Raw genomic sequence first — 25,237 nt, 5'->3', positions numbered from 1 at the left:
TTATGAGTTATGCTCCGGAAACGAACCCTACCCTAACAGAACCTAAGTCCATCTTGTTGCCATGGAAACGTAACAACATAAAAATTTCTCAAATTTCTAAAAAGCAAAAGGCACCAGTTCAGCATGTACCTGACAGACCTGCAAAGTTTGATGAAAAAATATTGAACGGTTTATGAGTTTTATGCTCCGGAAACGAACCCCACCCTCACAGAACCTAAGTCCATCTTGTTGCCATGGAAACGTAAAAAATAAAAAAAATAAAAATTTCTAAATAGCAAAAGGCACCAGTTCAGCATGTACCTGACAGACCTGCAAAGTTTCATGAAAACATATTCAACAGTTTATGAGTTTTATGCTCCGGAAACGAACCCTACCCTCACAGAACCTAAGTCCATCTTGTTGCCATGGAAATGTAAAAAATAAAAATTTCTAAAATTTCTCAATAGCAAAAGGCACAAGTTCAGCATGTACCTGACAGACCTGCAAAGTTTCATGAAAAGATATTGAACGGTGTATGAGTTATGCTCCGGAAACGAAACGTGACGGACGGACGGACGGAGCCCGTTTCTACATCCCCCGCCAACTTTGTTGGGCGGGGGATAAAAAAAAAGGGGAAAGTCATTGATATCCCCCACAGTAGGAAATACTTGCTGTGAATTTGTCAACTAGTTATACTGATCACATAACTAAGTCAAAGTCGTTGCTGTGGAAAATTTATTTTTTCTAATCCCAAATTACCAAAAGGCACCAGTTCACCACTAGTCCATCAATGTGCCAAGTTAATACGTTTTTCAAGATCTGCTCTGGAAACGACATCTTGCACACAGTGTCCATTTTAATAGCCTCCCCCCTTGCTGGGGATAACTAACTAATATGGTATTGTTAGTTAGTTATTTGACAAACAACTAAAAGATGTGTTTTAACTTTGAATATGAAATAGATCAATGTTAAAAAATCATATCAACCTAAGTTTTTAGTGGAGGAAAAGTATGAAATATGCCTTGATCCTTAACTATCTACGAACATAAAAGTCTGATCAATCAAGAGGAGTGATTTAAATAGTGCTTCAGTAATGATGCAGATGAGCACTGACCTCTAGTTTTATTTGCAGATTCTATAATTTGCATGAGGCAGCGTCCAAACTCCTCAATGACCATCCTCTCCTGAACAACTGGGGGCATCTTCATCCGTTCCGCTTCCTCCGCCTGGGCCAGGAGACATGCACACGTGGCCTCTGCAACCTCTGTCGTGATCAATGTGTACGGCAACCTGGACACACAAAACAATTCTGGATATAACACTGATAAATCTGTGTTGCTATGTGAAGAAATGAAGACAAATTACTCTGTAAATATATATCTTTGCAGCACATTCTAAACATTAAACAAAATTAAGCTCTAAAAAGATGCCACATGTCGATGTTTTAAAACAAAATTTCAAGAGTACTTTATGAAAGTCAGCATCAGACGACTTCCTTGTTCAGAAGCTAAACCTAGATGTGGAACAGATACTGTAAATCGTGAAATTAATGCGTCTCCAAAAGAATGTGACCGCTGGCCCCTAGCCAAAAATGTGACTCAACATGAATGCGACACCCCCTCCTCTCAAGCATCAGTGGATTTATATCTAAAGAAAATGTCCTCTGTCAGGTTTACAGGAGAATCCTCACCCTCATCCAAACCTTACATCAATCCAATCATACACCAAATAGCACCGCTTATTAGCGCTGATTAGAGTACTTCCACTCAAACAATACATGCATGCTGGCTCGTGTCAGCCTTTGACGCAGTAGCAAAGAACAAAGACACCGTGTTGTGTTGGTGGCGTGTGTCTGGACTTGCAGGTGTGATCAGTGATGACCAAAGTAAGTAGAACTCTTGTCTTGACCGCAGCAGTGACAATTCACAGGATGTAATTAGTGTTTGAATGACATTGTTTATATACTTGTTACAAGTGCTGCTCAATAAACAGTGATGTGGAACACATAGTTGTTTGTTTTCTGTGTATGTCTTAGTTGGTATTTCTGCTATCCAAAATGTCTTATTGTTGATATAAATGCGATGTTTTATAATGCGAGCAAAGACCAGTCGCATTTTTTTGCATTTAATTCACGCTCGCGTTAATTTCAAGATTTACAGTAGTCACTGACAAGCACACACTCTTGTAAATGTTTATTCATGCTCAGTAAGATGACGGTGGCCTACAGATAATCTGCTCCAGACAAACCAGTGATTGAAATAATGAGCCAAGTGCCATCGGGTCCTTATCCATAGCCACAGTCACCGGCCCTTATGACAATCATAGGTTGCATGGGGCATATTCAAAACCCAGAACCTCCACAGGGCTGCATCCAGAACAGGTGCTACGTGAGTCAAGATGTGTGGTTTCCTACCTCTCCCCACTGGCTGATGACAGCGGCGGTTTAGATGGAAGGCCGGACATCTGGGAAGACAGTTTAGTTTTAGCTGCTGTCTGCTGCTGCACTCGAACCTCCGCTGCATCAGCAAGGTGCATCAGTGTCTTCCTCTCCGGGCTCTCCTCAAAGTTTTTACAACCAACACACTTGCATATACTGGAGCACATAATCTTAGCCTGGAATCAAAGTAATCATTGTTACAGAAACAATAAAAACATGAGATGAAGGATTCTTCCCCTTCCTAAGACAACCATTATCACTTTTCACATGGAATTTAATCACATTTGCATGCAGACAAAAAAATTCACAAACCATCAAATACATTTGTCTCCAATAACGATCCAAAGAATTAATGAATAATCATTATTTCCTCCCTTAGTATGGAAATTAATTAATCAGTCTGCATATGCATGACAACAGATATGTATATAATCAGGTCACAGATAGAGAATAGACGTCAGCTGCCATGAGGTTATTTCTTTGTTGACGTTGCTTATGAATTGAGCCCATGTGTCTGGTGTCATCTCCTCTACAAGATGCGTAATGCCACCAAGTAAAGTCACATCTCTCACTTCGTTGTCTATACAATCTTCTATTTTAAGATATTGGTTAAGGCACAGTAAATCAAAAAGTTTCTCATAGAGGTTATTTCTTTCCTGCACCAGACTGTCACAGTTTACTAACTGGTGAAGTACAACATCGTTACATTCTTCTTCACACATCATACATATACCAGTCGTTGTAGGTAAAACACCTAGTTTAACTAGAGCATATATTGGCCTGGTATTCATATTGTAAAGGTCACACATATTCCACAATCTGTGTGGAGCTAGTCTTTTATATATCATATTGAATGGTGGATAACATGCTTTTGAAACTGTCAGTCCTGGTGGACTGGCAACTCTAAAAATTATCAGTCCCCCCTTATTTTTCAGTCCAAAATCAACAAATAAAAAAAAAACGTATGACAATTATCTGGTTTTAATTCCTTCAACATCATGTTTAATGCAATGACGTCATCTCTGCAGTAACATAATTAGATCTACACGTCATTCACACAAAGTTCAGTCACAATTTTCACCTTCTTCTGAATATTTCAAGACTAAGTCGTTACAAATATATATATATCACCTCGAAGCAAAGCGAAATGTTATTTCCTTGCCCTTAAAGTAGACGATGGGAAACCCTGATGGTAAGAGACAAGCTGACTTAATTTGAAAAATATACTTTTGTGAATATCGCCGATGTTTTGTTCAACAACAAATGTTTATAAGGTACTATATTTGCCGGTCCAAAGAGACTTGCAGTCACATGAAATACCAGTCCAAGCCTAACTTTACCGGTAAATACTGGTAATTACTGGTAAATGGGAACATTGGGTTAGGCAGTAAATGAAAGAAACTAGCACAAAAACAATCGAAGACAATATGCCATCTCCAACCTTACCTCGTAACATTCACAATAATTCTTCAGACATCCAGATCTCTTACAGTTACAGCCTTTATTGTGCCGCCTATCACCATCTACTTTGGCTATAAAAAAGACAATTAAATGCTTGACAACTGGCAATGAACTTTCATTATAATAGGCAACATTACCTCAGTGCTACATGATTCCATTCCAGCTACTGGGTAGTTGACTTCACCAAACCTACTCTTATAACAAACTTCTGAGAGAAGGAGTTATTTTGTTGGAAGTTAAAAGCAATGAAAGAATACTAAGACTGGACAAAAACACAATGATCATGGTGAAACTTGTCCTACAACAACTTGCATACGAAGTGTCATACGAAACAAATTCATACATTTGCAGAAATTTTCCACCTAGGAAGATTATTTCCTGGTTAGTGCAAGCTTAAGGACATGTTCTTAAACACCGACTTTCGTTTCCAAACATTGTAATTAGCTGCGGCCCTTGCGACAAGCATGAAAGCACTGCCCTGCCCCGTAATCAGATGCAGCCCTTGCAACAAGCGCAGAAGCAGGGTGCTGTCGTGTAATCATCTGTGGCCCTTGTTGCAAGCATGGAAGCCGTGGACCTGCGCTGTAATGAGCTGTGGCCCTTGTGACAAGCATAGAACCACTGCCCTGTAATCAGCTGCAGCCCTTGCGACAAGCATAGAACCACTGCCCTGTAATCAGCTGCAGCCCTTGCAACAAGCGCAGAAGCAGGGCACTGCCCTGTTATCAGCTGCGGCCCTTGCAACAAGCACGGAAACAGGGTGCTGTCGTGTAATCATCTGTGGCCCTTGAGACAAGCATGGAAGCCGTCAATCTGCCCTGTAATCAGCTGTGGCCCTTGCAACAAGCATGGAAGCACGGCCATGCCCTGTTATCAGCTGCGGCCCTTGTGACAAGCATGGAAGCACGGCCATGCCCTGTTATCAGCTGCGGCCCTAGTGACAAGCATGGAAGCACGGCCATGCCCTGTAATCAGCTGCAGCCCTTGTGACAAGCATGGAAGCATAGCCCTGCCCTGTTATCAGCTGCGGCCCAAGAGACAAGCATGGAAGCACGGCCCTGCCCTGTAATCAGCTGCGGCCCTTGTGACAAGCATGGAAGCACAGCCATGCCCTGTTATCAGCTGCTGCCCAAGAGACAAGCATGGAAGCACGGCCCTGCCCTGTAATCAGCTGCGGCCCTTGTGACAAGCATGGAAGCACGGCCATGCCCTGTTATCAGCTGCTGCCCAAGAGACAAGCATGGAAGCACGGCCATGCCCTGTAATCAGCTGCTGCCCAAGAGACAAGCATGGAAGCACGGCCATGCCCTGTTATCAGCTGCTGCCCAAGAGACAAGCATGGAAGCACGGCCCTGCCCTGTTATCAGCTGCGGCCCAAGAGACAAGCATGGAAGCACGGCCATGCCCTGTAATCAGCTGCGGCCCAAGAGACAAGCATGGAAGCACGGCCCTGCCCTGTTATCAGCTGCTGCTCAAGAGACAAGAATGGAAGCACGGCCCTGCCCTGTAATCATCTGGGGCCCTTGTGTTGTATGCCACCACACAAAAAACTACATCCACTTACATGTTTTTCCTATTTTTGGATGAAAAGCCATGGGGTTTCTATCAAGACAAGACTTGATTGCTCGAGAACGTTCCTCTTCATGCTCTAGGTTGTTGGCACAATTTGTACAGTTGCAGTTGTGACAGAATTCACCATTTGCAAAACAATCACAGTATCTGTGGACAAGAGAGGACCAGTCAGACATCGAGATGGAACAACAGGAACCTACACTTCCAACAGTAGTCCTACTTTAATCATTCTCATTAACAACAGACAAATAGACACTCAGGGTGACATACTCTTATTTAACTCTTTATTAGAATTTCATTCTTTAATGCCGGACTCAGCAATATTCCAGCCATGTGACGGTGGTGTGTGGATGTTATGAGCTACATACAACGCTGTCATGATGACATGCAATCAACCACGGCACAGAGACTGAACACGGGACCCATTGATGATCTTACAACAAGCATAGTTTGTTTGTTGTTTAATGCCGCACTCAGCAATATTTGAGCTATATGACTGTGGTCTGTAAATAATCAAACTGGACCAGACAATCCAGTGATTGACATCATGAGCATCAATCCACGCAATTGGGATACAATGACATGCAACAACCAAGTCAGGGAGTCTGACCACCCGATCCTGTTAGTCACCTCTTAGACAAGCATAGTCACTTTTTACAGCAAGCATGGGTTGCTGAAGACCTATTCTACCCCAGCTGTTCACGGGTTAACAACAAGCACAAGTTGCTGGGGACCTTATCTAACCCAGAATCCAAACAGAGTGCTGGATTTAACAGTCAGATACAAAGATAAGTGAAATACTTACAGCTTCAAGCACTGAGATTTTGTACAATTACATGGTTTTCTTGGCCGGGCACCAGTAGCTTCTAGCGTTGTTGTTCTGAAAAGCAAAGACAAAAATGATAAAATATCAATTTCAGTTTAAGTCAAAAGTCGTTGCCATGGAAACACAAAAAATAAAATTTTCAAAAATCTCAAAATATCAAATGGCACCAGTGCACCACTAGACCTATCTATGTGCCAAGTTTGGTTAAGATATCTCATGGTATTGTGTGCTTCTCTGGAAAAGAAACATGATGGACAGCACCCATTCCTATATCCCTCTCCCACTTTGTGGTGAGGGTAATACTACATACTCGTAAACATAGTAAAATGCCCTGTTACTGACCCATTCAGTGAGTTCCTGGCCAGCACAGATGCAGACACAGAGGGATCACTACTGGCTATAGGAATGTAATCTCTCTGCTGCGTTTGCTGGGACTGCTGAGACGCCACCTGTATCGTCTGCTGTGGCTGTTGCTGTTGTTGTTGTTGCTGCTGCTGCTGCTGCTGACTTGACTGGTTAGACTGCTGCATCTGCTTTTGAATCTATAAACAATATGTCAATGTAATGTTCAGATTGAATTCACTTATGTCAATAAAGTCCAGCAACCTAAAACAGGTGTTTCTTGCTGTCAGACCTTAGTACCAAAAGAATCTTAATTGTTGTTAACACCTCACTCACAAATTTCAGCAGTTTTGTAATATTTCATGTCCGAATAAAAATATTTTCTTCATTGCTATCCTGTAAATTTGTGACCGTTGACATGGCCCCGTAGCAGGGAGTAACATCTCACAATGACATAATGCGTGTCAAACATGCTTGCTGCATGCACGACCCCCACCACTGGGCCATATCAACGGTCACAAAATTACATGATAACAATGAAGAAAATATTTTTATCATGTTTATTTGGACATGAAATAATCAAAACTGGCTAGTTAGGTCAATGATTATTTTTAAGATAACCAAGTTTGTTACGTGAGTGTGTGTTTAATGGAAATAATTGTGAAAAAACAGTTGCCAAAATGATGGTTGATGGACTAAAGCAAAGCCCATCTGCCAGGGAACAGGACGAGTCACAAGGTCTCTGATGACATCCTAAGATGTGTAGACTGTACTATGCAAGTGAGTGAGCGAGTTGTGTTTAACGCCGCTTTTAACAGTATTCCAGTTATATCACGGCATGTGAGTTTAATGGGGGAGGGAAGCCCGAAGTGATGCAGATCTCCGATGTTTACCACTTCGCTGAAACCCACAAGCACGGGTAGAGTGCTGACAAACCTAGAAACATAATCAGGGCGAACCGGGATTCGAACACACAATCATAGGTCGCCTTAGACAACTGTGCCACCCGTGCCCATACTATGCAAGTCTCTTTCCTAATGTGCTTAAGTACCAAAGCAATTCACATATTCCATTGCAATTGCATATCTGTGTTTTAACATGGATGAATGAAAGGTGGGTTAGTTTTGACCCCATTTTCTTTTAATGTTAGAAACAAATGGTATCATGAGTACAAGGACCGTAATGTCTCCCTGTCTTAAAATATACTACTCAAGAACACCTAATCTGTCATGGCTGGCAGGCATTTCAACACACAGCTTTCGTGATGTGGCGTTACTTACATTGTCTTGTGTAGTACCGTATTTTCTTGAGTATAGTGCGCACTTTTTCCCCCAAAAACACAGCTATGTAGAAGGGGGTGTGCATTATACACGAAATAATGAGTTTTGATGTTTTTTCCCCCATGGAAAGACATTACCGTGAGCACGTAACACCGGAAATTCCATGTCAACAAATCCATCCTGAAGTTCGGAAATTATTCATGTAATTACACTGTCTGGCTATAAAAGTGTTCTTTGTATATCTGGACTTATGTTTGTAACTTATTTCATTAATTTTATTCAAAATTCCTTTTAATATTATTTTAATTAATTTCGGCGAAATCGTGTGTGAAGCGATCGGAAGATCGCACAACTCACCGTTATTAACAGCAACCACGGTCAGATTACCGCTATTGACGCCTTAAAACGAACTTAAGTTGACAGAGAATGGATACATATATCATAAATGCCATACTTTGATTCGTTAAAAGTCATATTTGTTTATGTTGGACGATTCTATGTCAACACTTAATTCTCGCGATCACGTGCACGGGAGCCTTGACGGTGACTGGTCAGACTGGTTCCATGTAAAAAATAATACCCGGCAATAGCGATCAGCTGCTTCGCTTAGGGTTATTATTATTCTAAATATGTTTAGTAAAAGCTGCATCTAAATTAACAAGATATTGGAATTAGGGTTGGGAATTGGACAAAAAAGTGTATTGCGATATATTGCAATATTTCAAAAACATATTGCAATATTATTGCAATATATTGGGAAATAATTTCTACTAAGAGAAAAGCTTTTTTTCATATCCCTTTGACAAATATTAATATGAAAGCTGCAATGTTAACAATTTGGTCAAAATTATGAACCAATTTTAATAAATTGTACTATTATTTTTATCTACAATCAAATAAAGAGTATGAAGCATTTGTTTTGTCTTTGTTTTGATTTAATAAGGTAAGACTATACAGCATGGCATATACATGTCAGTCACAGTTTGAAAAATGAAGGAAAAACCGATACTCCAAAAACGTATCGCAATACGAATCATGATGAATTTGTACTGCAATATACCGGTATACCGATAAAAGCGCACATCCCTAATTGGAATATATTATTCCTGATAAAAAAATAGTTTCAGATACAACTTTTGCCGATCCTTGCATTAATATCCTGTAAAGTTATATCATTGGGTGTGTCTTGACCGAATCACCGGTAGATTCCAAGAAAACGTGTGTACAGCTGATTGCTGTGTCCGGCTTAGTTTACGAGAAAATACACAAGGTAATTTTAATCCCTGGATATAAAACTATGCCTAGCTGAACAAAAAATACAATTTAAACGGTAAATCAACATGTCTGGTGATTTCTTATCTCAAATTTTGAATTTGTACTGACGAAGTTTCTCATCACACGTTCGTTTGCCGGACTTCGCTGAAGGGGTACGGTGTAATGTTTTTCTGCCCATAATATTCAAATTTCTTTTTTTCCAAAATCTTTAACCCGCTGGAGGGGGGTGCCCATTATACATGGGTGCGCACTATACTCAAGAAAATACGAATATTTACTGGAAGTTGTTACCTTGTCTTGTGTAGTATATTTACTGGAAGTTGTTACCTTGTCTTGTGTAGTATATTTACTGGAAGTTGTTACCTTGTCTTGTGTAGCATATTTACAGGAAGTTGTTACCTTGTCTTGTGTAGCATATTTACTGGAAGTTGTTACCTTGTCTTGTGTAGTATATTTACTGGAAGTTGTTACCTTGTTCTGTGTAGTATATTTACTGGAAGTTGTTACCTTGTCTTGTGTAGCATATTTACAGGAAGTTGTTACCTTGTCTCGTGTAGTATATTTACTGGAAGTTGTTACCTTGTCTTGTGTAGTATATTTACTGGAAATTGTTACCTTGTCTTGTGTAGTATATTTACAGGAAGTTGTTACCTTGTCTTGTGTAGTATATTTACTGGAAGTTGTTACCTTGTCTTGTGTAGTATATTTACTGGAAGTTATTACCTTGTTTTGTGTAGTATATTTACTGGAAGTTGTTACCTTGTCTTGTGTAGTATATTTACTGGAAGTTGTTACCTTGTCTTGTGTAGTATATTTACAGGAAGTTGTTACCTTGTCTTGTGTAGAATATTTACTGGAAGTTGTTACCTTGTCTCGTGTAGTATATTTACTGGAAGTTGTTACCTTGTCTTGTGTAGTATATTTACAGGAAGTTGTTACCTTGTCTTGTGTAGCATATTTACTGGAAGTTGTTACCTTGTCTTGTGTAGTATATTTACTGGAAGTTGTTACCTTGTCTCGTGTAGTATATTTACTGGAAGTTGTTACCTTGTCTCGTGTAGTATATTTACTGGAAGTTGTTACCTTGTCTTGTGTTGTATATTTACTGGAAGTTGTTACCATGTCTTGTGTAGTATATTTACAGGAAGTTGTTACCTTGTCTTGTGTAGTATATTTACTGGAAGTTGTTACCTTGTCTCGTGTAGTATATTTACTGGAAGTTGTTACCTTGTCTCGTGTAGTATATTTACAGGAAGTTGTTACCTTGTCTTGTGTAGTATATTTACAGGAAGTTGTTACCTTGTCTCGTGTAGTATATTTACTGGAAGTTGTTACCTTGTCTCGTGTAGTATATTTACTGGAAGTTGTTACCTTGTCTCGTGTAGTATATTTACAGGAAGTTGTTACCTTGTCTTGTGTAGTATATTTACTGGAAGTTGTTACCTTGTCTTGTGTTGTATATTTACTGGAAGTTGTTACCTTGTCTTGTGTAGTATATTTACTGGAAGTTGTTACCTTGTTTTGTGTAGTATATTTACTGGAAGTTGTTACCTTGTCTTGTGTAGTATATTTACTGGAAGTTGTTACCTTGTTTTGTGTAGTATATTTACTGGAAGTTGTTACCTTGTCTTGTGTAGTATATTTACTGGAAGTTGTTACCTTGTCTTGAGTAGCATATTTAATGGAAGTTGTTACCTTGTCTTGTGTAGCATATTTAATGGAAGTTGTTACCTTGTCTTGTGTAGCATATTTACTGGAAGTTGTTACCTTGTCTTGTGTAGTATATTTACTGGAAGTTGTTACCTTGTCTCGTGTAGTATATTTACTGGAAGTTGTTACCTTGTCTCGTGTAGTATATTTACTGGAAGTTGTTACCTTGTCTTGTGTAGTACATTTACTGGAAGTTGTTACCTTGTCTTGTGTAGTATATTTACAGGAAGTTGTTACCTTGTCTTGTGTAGAATATTTACTGGAAGTTGTTACCTTGTCTCGTGTAGTATATTTACTGGAAGTTGTTACCTTGTCTTGTGTAGTATATTTACAGGAAGTTGTTACCTTGTCTTGTGTAGAATATTTACAGGAAGTTGTTACCTTGTCTCGTGTAGTATATTTACTGGAAGTTGTTACCTTGTCTCGTGTAGTATATTTACAGGAAGTTGTTACCTTTTCTTGTGTAGTATATTTACTGGAAGTTGATTGAACATGATGTCTCACCTGAGTGACATATGTGGCTGGCACAAGGGCAAAGCCTTGTAGTCCCTGTATGTTGGCTCCAGCAGAGAGGATGGTGGCCCCAGATGGCAGGGCTGTCACGCCCCCCTGTGAAGACACCTGGACACTGTGTCGCAGCTGGGACAGGCTCTGGTTTGTTGCTGTCCTTACTGTGTTCACTGTGTTTGGGGCCGGGAGCAGAATACGCTGTACATTTTGAGAACCAGCTGAAACCCCTGACTTGGCTACCTATGGAAATAAGGTGAAGTCATGAATGGAATTCCAACTGTTCAAATGTTCCAACAAAAAGAGTTGGGTAAAGGCCATAAATGGTTTCGTTAAATATAGTTACACAGATTCAAACCTCTTGAATCAATTTAAGTTTCATTGGTCAAATGGTTTACAGTGGTAAGAAATTCATTTGCTGAAAACTTAGGAGCAGGGTCAAATCGCAAAGTTACGAAAAAAAGGGTAAAAAGAAAGACAAGAATGTATAAGTTGAGCCCCCTACTGACTACACATATACTATAGGCTTTGCAACTTGAAATAGATTTACGAAATATCACGATTATTAATTAACAAAGATAGCTGCATGTGTACTAATACTCAAAGTGAAAACAAGCCACTCCTGCGATTAGGAATATTATTTACAGAATGACAAAAAGTGCATTCTTCAAGAAATATATTTGCCAGCAATAACATGACCACTGACTTTTGATCACATGGTTACAATGCAGGCAAGGATCGACAGTCAGGTCACTGCGAGCAGTTATATTCAGCAGTGTGTACATTTCAAACTAGGTTCCTGACAACAAGATTATATGTAGTAGATAGACGCTGCAACCAAGTCTACACATGAGTCAATGAATACATTTGTCATGCACAGCTGCACCAGTAGCTTAAAGCCAGACACCCAAACAGGTTGTTTTGGAAGCTGATACAGAAACTGTGACTTCAGCAATTTCAATTGGATATTGAAATACTTCCTACGCATATCTCTTTCATAAACTGATTTAATGTTTCTTGGAAAATTGATATTTGTAATAATATCACAATCAATTTTTTCATATTACTTGCCCTTTAGACACACTCTGGTGAAAACCACGAGCTCAGATATTGTGACGACAAACCAAGAAACATAATCAGGGAGAACTGGGATCTGAACCCATCTTTGGTTTCTGGCCCGCCTGAAGGACATACATGTTCACAGCGATTTGCGGCAAACTTAACCATCAGTGCCCCCAAGGAATTATGAACATAGACTTCTGTATGAAGAGAGGCATTTGTACCAGTTGTGTTGACTGTACAGGGAGGGTTATCTTCACTTGGGAAGTGCTGGGTTGAGAAGCAGTTGTCAAGGAGGCCGGGGCAATGGGCCGCCCTGTCTGTATCACCTGGGTAACTGTTGTGGAGGGTTTCGACACTGCAACAAGCAAATATACATTTAATGAATAAACAGCTGAATACAAAACATAAAGAACCAGAGGTGCTTAATGCAGTGTGTTTACCGATGTGAATGACACATATTAGGGATCTGTCTCGACCTGCTTAGAGGCCGATATTCAGGCATAAGTTTGCAGCAAATGTCTAAAAAATCCCAAAATGGAATCTTAAAATATTTCCCAATTCATGCTGTTATAGTTGTAACTAATATTATGGTACAGGTGACTTGTATTTAATCGATAGCAGGACCTTTGCAGAGGCTTTAATGCTTAAATTTACATTGCATTGAATACAATGTTAAAATTCAATATTAAAAACAAGTCAAATCATGTTAATCCGATTTGGATGGTTGCATAGGATTATGTCGGATTAACAACTATGTTGGATAAACAAAATTAAGTAGTCGAAAATCAGACAACTACGATACCAACATGTTACAATAAAAAAAGTTTACGAATGGCTGTCCTGACGTGACCAGTAATGGGATGTCCTCGGTGGTAGCGAAAACTTATTACTGATTTTAATGAGACTGAGGTAATCCTGTTTTGTTTAATCAAAGCATTAATTGTGTATTGTCAAGTTTTTCTCTGCAGTCATTGTAATATACAGCTACTAGCCGACTCGTCTCACGTGAAAACACAGGCTGTGTACATGTAGGCAGATGACCATGGAGTACGCTCATCACTGTTGGATTAACAAGGTTGCTTAATGAGTGATTTCGGTAAATTGCTGCATATTAGGTATGTCGGAGTCAGAGTACGAGACTGTCGGATTGATGGGTTTAAATAGCACTGATAAAAAAATCCTAACTTTGAACCAAAAAAAAATTTTTTTCCCAATTTGCCTGCCAAGGGCACTTAGTTTGGAATATCAAGTAAATCTCTACATCCGTTCCCCAATCTTGTGCCAAACTCATCACAAAATTATATCATCTAATTGATAATCTTAAGGCAGTTTTCAAACTTAAGGGGTCCTGGGCTTCTTCTGGTTTGCTGTTACAGTATTAGAATGTAGAGATCCTATCCTTAATTCTGGACAAGAGGATCAGGACAACAAATGCCTGATTTATTCGAAACATTAAAGTGCATCCCAATCCTTAATTCTAAACAAAAAGAATCATGACAGCAAATTCCTGATTTATTTGGAACACGGAAGAGCATCCCAATCCTAAATTCTAAACAAATGAATCATGACAACAAATTCCTGATTTAACTGGGAACAGGGAAGAGCATCTGCCAGAAAGCAGAAATCCTTGATTGTGCCAGCTGACTGAAGCCATGGGGGAAAGCAACCAGTCTGTCAGCAAGAAACAACATTTCAGTTGATCAATAAGGAAGTAACAACTAGCTGCGAGTAATTACTAACTACCAGTCATAAGTAAATTAATTGGTGCAAGAGTGACCAATATTCACACATACACAATTCTGTATTTTGAACTTAATTATTCTAGATATCATATACGATAGAAACTGAAGAAAAAAGTATTAAATGTCAACCCTACAACCTCGGACCCCAATGGGAATATTTTATGAAGTACTTTGAAAATGAGTGAGTGAGTATGGTTTTAGGCCGCTTTTAGCAATATTCCAGCAATATCACAGCGGGGGACACCAGAAATGGGCTTCACACATTGTACCCATGTCGGGAATCGAACCCGGGTCTTCGGCGTGACGAGCGAACGCTTTAACCACTAGGCTACCCGACCGCCCCACTTTGAAAATGAAATAATGACACCATTCAAACCGTTTTATGAAAAAAGCACCTACCTGTAGCAGTAGAGGTTTGAGAGGCAGGGCTGACTAGCCTCACGTAATGAAACTTGCTGCCGGGGACTTGTATTTGCTGTACATTGCTTGCCCCTCGGATCTGCATGGGGCGAAACACGGGCTGAGCAGGGGCAAGCTGTGGATGACTCTTCGTGGACACCGATTGAGCCAGTACATTAGTCTTCTAGCAATGAAGCAGAAAGCACAATCACATTATGCACCTGACAAATGTAATTCACACAAGTCTTTCCACTGAGTGGCACATGAAAATCATTTCCATCACACAAAACTAATTGAATCAAGAAACACATCCCAACTGAAATCAAATATGTTATGTGGCAGTACATACTAAAGTTTATTTCTGATGGTTGTTAGTAGCAGCTTTAGGTGCTTGTAAAATAGAGTGACCTCCCTTAGTTGTTCACAGTCCAAGCTCTGCCCCATTGCTTGACACCTCAGTTACACTCCCTGTATGAAGAGCTCAGATGTGAGGAGTTTGTTTACAGTTGTCGATTCACTACCTCATTTGAGATACTTCACGAGGTAAGACTACCAGTTTCTGGCAGGCTGGTTGTACCTATATAAGAGCGAGATGAGGGCAATCGGACACCTTCTACGATCTGACTTTCGTCTTATCTACCTGCCCAGTGCAGACGGGATATCTCTCGGAAAACATTGACTTGTTATCATTTCCAACACGGTCTCCTGGATTCAAGTCACACAAAACATTCAACAGTGTGTGTGTGCCCCCCAAAACTATCTTAACCATATTGTGGTGCCCTCTGGTTGAAACTTTTTGGGTCAAATTGTCTCAACACAGATGTAGGAATGATGACAAAAGGTGAAGTTCCAATGATGATGTATTATTTCCAGATAATTTTAAGACTTATGTGAGGCAAGGCAATTCAGCATAAAATTAAAGTATGATGTTTAAATTACACCCCTGCCCGACAGTCTGAGACGGTCTACTTTGCTGACAGACGGTCAGTTTTCAAAAGTTGCACGCCCGATGGTCAAGCTATCATTGTATCCCTTAATTTCCTAACATTCTAGTTTTAATATAGTGTAACAGGTAAATTAACTGTAAACATTAAACACATTATTCAGTCACCTCTGCGTAGGATGATTATCAAGTTTCTGTCCAAATACTGTTCTTACGTTTACCATTTTGTTACTTTTGTTCGATAGTCTAGAAAGTTCTGGAGTGGTAACATATTATCTGGTCTGTTAACTTTGCAAAGTTGCCAGTGGGGTTGTCTGACTGTTTTAATATGAGTTGTTTTGAGCGAATAGGTGTGAGATTACTGTGGCATTGCCTGAGAGCTTGAGTTTTGTTGAAAAAGTGTGAGTCTAATGCCAAATGTACGAGAGGTTTGTTTGTTGTTTAACGCCGCACTCAGCAGTATTCCAGCTATATGACGGCGGTCTGTAAAATAATCGAGTCTGGACCAGACAATCCAGTGATTGACATCATGAGCATCTATCCATGCAATTGGGATCGGAGACATGTATCAACCAAGTCAGCGAGGCTGACCACCCGATCCCGTTAGTCGCCTTTTACGACAAGCATAGTCGCCTTTTACGGCAAGAATGGGTTGCTGAAGACCTATTCTACCCCAGAATCTTCATGGGTCATACGAGAGGTAATAAATATAAAACAAATATTACATCTGACTTATACATCTATTAGCAACTGAAATTACACTAGAAAGACATGAAAGAAAATGATAAATACTACATTTCGGATATTTCACATAATTTATAAAGATAAACTTTAGCAGAAGAGAATTTGCTCTAAATATCTGCTTCTCATGTCTCTTTATTTCCACTAAACACAGTGAGTGAGTGAATGAGTTGGGTTTAACGCCTCTTTTAACAGTATTCCAGTGTTTAGATCATCTCCATTCTACCAGGACAAAAAAGAAAGAAGAGAGAAGTCTTTGCCAACAGCAAGGGTGATGAGTGATGTGGCTTCAGTTGAGTTAAATATATTTTGGTAGGTTGAATGGACAAACCTGGTTGAACAATGTTTACTTTAATCTGCATGTTTGTTTCATATACCAAAACAATAATTTACACCATTATACTTCAACCACTTCAATGAGAGACAAACACAAAAATCCAGCAGGAGATAGTCCTCCCTGGAGAATATGAAAGGTCCCTTGCAAACTTGAGTTCTAAAGTACACAGTACACACATTATGATATCATATTCTAGTGACAGGAAGTCCAAGCATTGTCACGACATGAAAGGTGTGATATTGCGGTATGTTTTAGCACAGTGACGAAATTCAAATATAGGTATCATTGATGTCATTCCAAGTCATTGTTTCAGTTTCAGAACAGATTATATTGCAATACTTGCTCTAAATACTCCAGGACACTAAATACTCAGCAACCTTTATGAAGAAAAATCAATATTCTGAATTTCCAACCAGATCTATTTGCATCTATAAAATATTTGCTATGTGGTGATGGTGTTATCGCCAACAACATGGTCTAACATATATATCCGATACCACTGGGGGCCAATCAAAATGTAGAATTCTAACACGACTTGGTAGAATCACTATTTGTTCGGGTACTGAATATGTTGAAAACGGCCTCCTTTCTATATCTGCCTGGTCCTTGAACAATATAAAACTGATCAGTTAGCCTGGTCCTAAGAATAGATGTGATCTGTTGGTAAGGAGTTATCACTAGACCAGAATTGTCAACATGTCAGAATTGTTATGTCAATAGCCTCTTCCCCTCTTGACCCACTTTACTGTTAAGTCATGCATTCAGCCAGTAGGTTACATTCAGGATGTTGATCTCAGTGTACGTACACAGTAAATGGAGTGGTTTGAATCAAGAACAAACACTGGTTGAATGAGTTTGCTTATCTAATGCACTGCTTTCAAAATTCATTTTCACTAGTGGAGATTCCGAGTAAGAATATTTCAATATACGAGGGGTGTTCATTAAAGATTTCCCCTAAACCACTTAGGGTTATCATATTTGGTTGAAATTACACATGTGTAATGATACATGTATCTATGGGTTATGTCTGAATTTGCAGCACCGAACTATTAATCTTACCACTTTTACAGGTGTTATGATCGAGTAGGGTGTGACAATGGAGCCAGTAGAATACTGAGCAGTGATTAGGTTTTTATATTTGAAAGGTCGCACACCAAAAGAAACTTTCGATGAAATGAAAGCAACTTATGGGGAAGATGCCCCATCATATGACGTTGTTAAACACTGGCATCGCCAGTTCAAGTGTGGTCGGAAACAGCTGCCATTCCTGGCCGCCCCCATTCAGCCATTGATGAGGACACTATCCATCAAGTGGAGACTGCCATTTTGGCAGACTGACGTATAACTGTTCACCAGTTAGCACAAGATGTCAAGATCAGTGTAGGGTCTGTGGAAAAAATCATCCATGACAATTTGAACATGCATAAGGTGTCTGCACGATGGATTCCCAGGTTGCTCACACCTTTCCAAAAGCAGGAACGAGTCAATTGCTCAAAGAATCTTTTGGACATGTGCCAAAAAAACCAGGCAAACTTTTTTGACAGACTTATCACACAGGATGAAACATGGGTCCATCACTATGATCCTGAGACTAAAGTTCAGTCGATGCAATGGAAGCATGTGGAGTCACCACCCCCAAAGAAGGCACATGTCCAACCCTCTGCAGGCAAGGTCATGCTCACGATGTTTTGGGACCAGCACGGAGTAGTGATGATGGATTTCTTGGCAAAGGGTACCACAATTACAAAGGCTTATTATGCTTCACTGCTGCGGAAATTGGGGGACGCTATCAAGCTTAAGAGGCGCGGCATGCTGACCAAGGGTGTCCGTCTCCTGCAAGACAATGCTCCAGTACACAACTCTCATGTTGCCCAGACAGAAGCACGGTCCTGTGGCTATGAAATCCTTCCACATCCTCCTTACTCTCCTGACCTTGCACCAACTGACTTCCACCGCTTTCCAACCATGAAGTCATTTTTGAAGGGAAAACGTTTCACAGATGATGAAATACTGATTTCTGAAGTCAAGTCCTGGTTTGAGACGCAAAATGAGGGCTTTTACAAGCAAGGTCTCCATAGTTGCATAAAACGATGGGAGAAGTGTGTTACTCTTGGTGGTTCCTATGTTGAGAAAGCCTTATACCTGTGCCGAGTTTCATTCCCGAGGTCCATCAGAAGTGGGTCAGGGGAAATCTTTAATGAACACCCCTCGTAGGTCCCAGCAATCAGAAAGTAAATTAGCTCATAATTGTACGCATGCTGAAAAAGCTTCATTGGGTATTTACGCGTGCTGTTTTTATACATTTGAATTTTTCATTTAACGCATACGTTTCTGCACGCAAGATAATTGAAAGTAATTGGGTTTTGGATATTTTGGGGGAAGTATTTTACGCAGATATGCAGCTTATCTGTAGCTCTGAAATTCCAGCCCATTTACCTTAACTATTATCACAACATATCACTTACACAAGGTCAATATGCAACTTCAGCCACTAGTTCATAGCTAGAGTAACACAATTCTGTGCTGTCTCTGAATATCAGCTAATAAAACATCATATATCGCTCAAATGTACCAAAAATGACGCTAAGAGCCAAGTTTGGGCTAGTAGGCTCCTTGTATGCGTGCAATTGTATCTGCTTGTAAATGAACACAAGAATAGTCTTCCATGGTAAATGGGTTGAAACAATACTACTGGCATTGTAGCTCTCCTGGAAATGTAGTCAAAAGTTTAAAATATTGACAAAGAAAGCCACTCAGTAAACGCATTGTCAGCATTGACTAAGGGTTGGACGATACACCAACTGTGCGATCCGATACGTATCACGATACCTAGCTCACTTATCTGTGGTGCGAAACCATCATTTTCATAGACAAGATTGCCAAATACCTGGCACACTACTGATTAACAGTTGGCAGTGTCAGGTATGGCACAATGGATAAAAATATTTAAGTTTTCACAAATTTCCTTCATTTAAACTAGTAATTAGTGTTTGGTAAGAATCGAAACTTTTTACTTAGTGTGCGACTGTGATCGATACTTGTATCACAAAGTAAAAAATCATGATCCACTAAAATGTGACACTAAAATCAATGAATTTGAACATTCCTTTCAGATAAGAATTTTACAGTGATTTTGAGAAAATACAACATGTACAAGAGCATGTTAAGAACAAGGTCAAATTTGAATATATCGTAGTAAAAACTAAATAACAGAATGTATGTGTTGAGTCCCACAATTAACAAAAAAATACCAAATTTCATTTCATTAGGCACAAACATGTCCATGTAATGGCCATAAACAGATGTGTCAATATGGCTGCTGTGGTGGCAATAGTTAAATTGGATTCAAACCTATTGTAATGAGCTCAAATCAGAGGTAAAAGGTCAAAATATTTTTAGCCCAACTACTAACTACACATATACCAAATTTTGATACAGCTTGGTTAGAAATGGCTAATTAATGGCTATCCGAAGTTTCAGCTTTCAGTATGGATGGAGTCTAGGAAGGCAAAATTAGAAATATAAAACAAGGAACATATAGATGATCCCAACTACTATCTACACATCTACTAAATTGTATTAAATTTTGAACCAAAATTACTGAGTAATGGCTATGAATTTACTTGGGAACCACATTCAAGCTTATATCAATTCAGGTCAACTGAGAGGCAATATAACAAACTTGATGAAAATGTGAAATTTGCACTAAAACTGAACCGTACACGATGAGTGACAATTTTAAAAACCTATAAGATCTGGGTGCAGGTGCCTTTGTACAATGCGATCTTAGCGCTAAGGTGATCCTAACTCCCATACCTTAACATAGACTTACGCCAGTCCTAGCGATAAGGTTGTTTTGTACAACTTCAACTTTTGTACAACTAGGTCTTCAGCAACCCATGCTTGCTGTATGAGGCGACTAATTGGATCAAGTGGTCAGGCTCACTGGCTCATAATGTCAATCACTGGATTGTCTGGTCAACACTTAATTATTTAAAGACCGCCGTCATGTAGCTGGAATGTTGCTGAGTGTGGCATTAAACAACAAACAAACAAAAACCATTTCAAATGTATTTCTTGCATAGTTTCATATGCAGAGATTAAGATTACCGTGTGTATTTGTCTCGTAAAGTAAGCACAAAATTGCAGCTGAACACACTTTTTCTCCCAATCTACCAGTTGATTCAGTAAAAAAATACCCAAGAATAGACCTGAATTTTTTTGGGATGCAATGGTCAGAATTAATAGTATCCAAAACTATTACTTTAACAGGAATAATGTATTCTAGTATTATTATCTTATACAATTTAATACCACACTTATCCAGGTACTAATGTCTGCTCAAATGTGGAATATTTGTTCCCCAAAGAGTAATCCATTTGCATTCCAGTTATCATTCTCAACTCCCTGGGGAGAATACAACCAAAGCTGCCTACAGGTGCTTGAGAGCTTTTACATCCACTTCACATATTGTGTACCCATGTATAGAGAACAAACGAGCGACAAACATGGCTATTTAAGTTTCTTATACACAGCCAGGTCCCAAAATAAGCTTTGGGTTATTTGGGTAGTTTACCCAGGGGTATGATTGTGATTGGGAATCCACAATTTTTAGAGGGTATTCAAATTTTTATTACCAACCTGTTTCACAATTGGGTATTTTAACTTGAAAACCTGTTTCGTCAAAATCCCTGGAAATCATTTAAAATTAAATGAACAGTTGTACCCGTCTACACCTCTCTGGGAAGCCATTTTTGTTTGCAAAACCTACCACTGTTACATGTAAGAAGGGTGTTATCTTTTAACAAACCAATCAGCCACTGTTGAAGATACATCGACTAGGCACAACATGCTTTTTCAATTGGAATCTATGGGCATTCGAGTTTTTTCATTGCACAAGCTTTTCTGATTGTAACAAGTCAGCGTAAAAATAGCTGCAAGAATCACTTGAACAACCAATGAAACAGTTGTACCAAAGAGTGAAAGGTTTGTTAATGAAGTTTATCAAGTACAATCCTGTGTCAGTCGTGCATTGCCTCTTTACGACTTGCCACGCTGATCCATTCTAAAGACCTTCAGAACATGCTTGACTGGACTACACAAATACACTACACCTGCCTTCCAGTATCTATTCTCCGGCACACAGTCCTGGCCAAATGCCCAAGTTATGGACAAATACTGTGACATATGAAAAGATTGCAACTTTTATTTTCAAACAGACTGCAGCATGTTTTATATAAATTCTTAGGCCAGTTGACGGTTTACAGCTTCAGCCAGCCCACATACTTGACTCAGTCACACTAGCATTCCAGAGGCATGTGTACATGGTGTATGAGAGCTCAAAAAACTATCACAATTTGCATTTTGTTGTATTCACGGATGACACAAACACAGCATTAACCATAAAGTAAAGAGCCCTTGTCATAACCCTAATGCTAATAGTTTAACAAAGGTATAATTTATTCCTACCTGCCAGATGTCAACAGAAGCTTTCAGTACTTATTATTCTATTTATACTGACAGTCAGTGTACACAGTGAAGACTTTCTGTATTAAGAAACAAAACATTTCCATTACTACAAATCACAACGGAAGTTCATTTCAAGTTGTGTTAACATTGCCTGGTTACAGGGACTTATCTAGACCTGATCAGAGGCTGTATTATTCAGCTCCAAGTCTGAAGCCAATGTGAGTGCAAATTACCAAATTGAAATTACAAGTTCCCAATTCATGTAGTAATAGTTATTACCAAAGATAACAAACGTTATGGCTTTGGTGAGGTGTTAAAGACTATTACATCGAATGCATTGTTAAAACATCTCCTAATCTGAGAAAATTAGAACTTTAATCAAAATCCCAATTTTGAAAGAAATTTCCAAAACTCAATTTCAAAGACTGCGTCTGACTGGTTCATCTCAGAAAGCAGAAAAATTGTTACAATCTACCAAAATGGCGATATGACAAATGCTGTAAGTTAAGTGCTAAATTAATCAGTCACAATATCATACTTAGTTTTGTGAGAAAAGTAAAGACAACAGAAGGGGTGAGGTGAAATTGGGTTTAACGTCGCATCCAAGATCATTGCACTAATATAGTGAAGTTCATGCACGTGTGTGTGTATGTGGCTGCTTGTACTAGTCCGGACTGATGCCGATTGATGGTGCTAGCTCACTGAGATACCATGCCGCAGTTTAACATGAATACCCCACTCAGAATCTCCGGGCGGACACTACCACCAGACCATGGAGGTGGTCCAGACAAATGAAGAAAAGGAAAGAGATAAGAAAAGTGACCTTATGATAATGACAGACATCAACGAGAGAGAAGTTCAAATCCAAGTGGACATCTGAATTGTCATGGCTTATTACCACTGATTCATGTACTGCACAACATGTAGGCCACGTTGTGCTTATTCATTCCAAGTACATGGCCCCTCATCATACGAGAATTACAAACTGTCATCTCTTGTTGAGGGGTTGTAAAAATGATAATTTGTTTGTAATCTACTCTAGCATGCATAATGGTATGAACAAATGAGGCCTCAAATATTCAAGGTGGGCTAGTTATAATTTTCAGTCACAAGCCTGTCTTGCTTGTTGAGAATAAAGTTATTTCAGATACTGCACAAGAGACAACTACAACTACAGTACAAGGACAGTTTGTTTGTTTGTTGTTTAACACCGCACTCAGCAATATTCCAGCTATATGACGGGAGTCTGTAAATAACTAAGTCTGGACCAGACAATCCAGTGATTGACATCATGAGCATCGGTGTATGCAATTGGGATATGATGACATGTATCAACCAAGTCAGTGAGCCTGACCACCCAATCCCATTAGACACCTCTTACGACAAGCATGGGTTGCTAAAGACCTATTCTAACCCGGATCTTCGCAGGTTTTTGTGAGTGCAGAAAGGGACCTAATTGCATGTACAACAATATTCCTTGAAGACTCAAAAACACCACATTGTTTTTCTAAAAACACTTAGTGTCACAGGATGGATGTCAAAAGTGTTGAGCTTTGACCAAGTGTTTCGCTTACGTCTGTGCCTAAAGAAAATGTCAAAGAGAAAACCTGCAACAGAGACTCTCAAAGGTGACGACCATACTGTTTCACATGAAATTACTCTTTTTTTACGCCACTGATTACTCAAAAGTTTCAATTAGGGTTGGCCTCTCTGAATTTGGCTGATTGACATGTTTCTAATGGGACCAGACAATCAAATGACACTTCATTAATTAAAGTAAATAAAGTATTTTGTTTTATCAAACAAACAAAGTTTTATGTTCTATGCCAGTGATACAGGATTCAGCGGGAGCATCCATTTTATAAACTGATTCAAAGAAATCACTTTTCAAAACAGATGGCCTATAATTCTCCAGGTTATCAAGGAGGCACATTTATAAGTTTCGTAATTATATTATCAACTATTGCAGTTTGTTGTAGACATAATATTGGTACAGGTCTTGAGGTCTTCCGAGGTAATTACAGTAAAACAAAGTGAAGCAACTGAAGAACGGCAAGCTGTTTTTGTGGCAGCCAACTACAGCCCTGATGTCCCCATGGGCCAAGCATCGACTCTTCATGATCTTTGTTCATGTAGTTTCCTTGGCTTCTTATTGAAAAAGACCCCTTTTTTGTCAACGAAGGGTCTATTAAGTCCTTCAGTGAACAGGTCTTGTGAGCAGTGCAAGAGAAACTGGCAATGATCAGTTTTACAATAAGCAGTTACCTTGATCTTAGACTGATGCTGACAAAAAGCTTTTAAAAGTAGTGCAAATATTAGACATGAAACAATGCATCAGTGCACTGGAGCACAGGCGCATCATGAGTGATATGAATCACTATACGTTTTTTTCTGTATCAATACAAGACGATACACTTGCTAAAATAACTTTCTACTCATTTAATGATACCCAGCATTTTCAGCAGTCAAATATTGTGAAATGTGTTGTAATTAGGGTTTCAAGTTCATTACGAAAAATAGCTGCTATGAACATGTGTCCACAGCTAGCTTTACCTTTTTAACTGCTCTGAAAGAAGTTTCCACAAGATTTGATGTAAATATGCACATCGCGATATGTACAATGATGTATTGTATTGGGAACTTGCTGTATCATTTCAACCGAAGCAAATATACTACAAATTTGGCAATAAAGATATTGAATTCTTTCTGAGAATGTTTTACAACAAACCCTCATACCGGAGCATTTTGACCTCATGACTTAAAACTTTTAATAAAATGTGACAAAAGATTTCCCTGAGGAAATTTAGAAGATATCAAGGCTAAAAAAAATATATTTTCTTGCTTCTCATGCACTGCCAAATCATCAAAAACCCACGGCATGTTTCATTTTTATTTCCATTTTGAAAAAAATATCTCTAAATATTCCATGTCTCAACTCGTGACCAGCAATACAAATTGGTGCTAGTCCAAAAGTCCTTGCCAAATTGCCCAATAGTTAGGTATCATAAGGACTAGTAGAAATTTGCCCTTTGTAAAGGTTTTGCTTTACGTTATCATTAAAAGGACTAGTGGTCTAAAACTGTTAGTTTCTATCACCACTATTGAATGCTTTCTTTCATCTGTAACTGTAAGTGTTATGAAGCTGAATAAAATTA

At 39.1% G+C, this 25,237-nt stretch overlaps 1 protein-coding gene across 4 annotated transcripts in view; it reads right to left on the bottom strand.

Moving 5' to 3' along the window:
* The window catches only part of LOC124142724 (protein lin-54 homolog), a 33,639-nt gene that overhangs the window by 4,980 nt on the left and 3,422 nt on the right, over nt 1–25,237 (bottom strand). For 3 of the 4 annotated variants that reach the window (XM_046511330.2, XM_046511333.2, XM_046511332.2), the window contains exons 3-11: nt 14,593–14,776; nt 12,673–12,806; nt 11,387–11,632; nt 6,618–6,817; nt 6,255–6,329; nt 5,442–5,596; nt 3,863–3,948; nt 2,393–2,592; nt 1,094–1,269 (exon numbers count right to left, since the gene is read on the bottom strand). In XM_046511330.2, the coding sequence (XP_046367286.2) occupies nt 1,094–1,269; nt 2,393–2,592; nt 3,863–3,948; nt 5,442–5,596; nt 6,255–6,329; nt 6,618–6,817; nt 11,387–11,632; nt 12,673–12,806; nt 14,593–14,776 (1,456 nt within the window). The remainder of the gene's footprint in view (nt 1–1,093; nt 1,270–2,392; nt 2,593–3,862; nt 3,949–5,441; nt 5,597–6,254; nt 6,330–6,617; nt 6,818–11,386; nt 11,633–12,672; nt 12,807–14,592; nt 14,777–25,237) is intronic. The other variant, XM_046511331.2, reaches the window with a different exon arrangement.

The sequence above is a fragment of the Haliotis rufescens genome, unplaced genomic scaffold (genome assembly GCF_023055435.1).
Source record: "Haliotis rufescens isolate VD_foot unplaced genomic scaffold, xgHalRufe1.0.p SCAF_20, whole genome shotgun sequence".
In the NCBI taxonomy this organism is placed as follows: Eukaryota; Metazoa; Mollusca; class Gastropoda; order Lepetellida; family Haliotidae; genus Haliotis; species Haliotis rufescens.
Note: the sequence above shows the minus strand (reverse complement) of the source record. Positions and strands in the feature narration are given on the sequence as shown.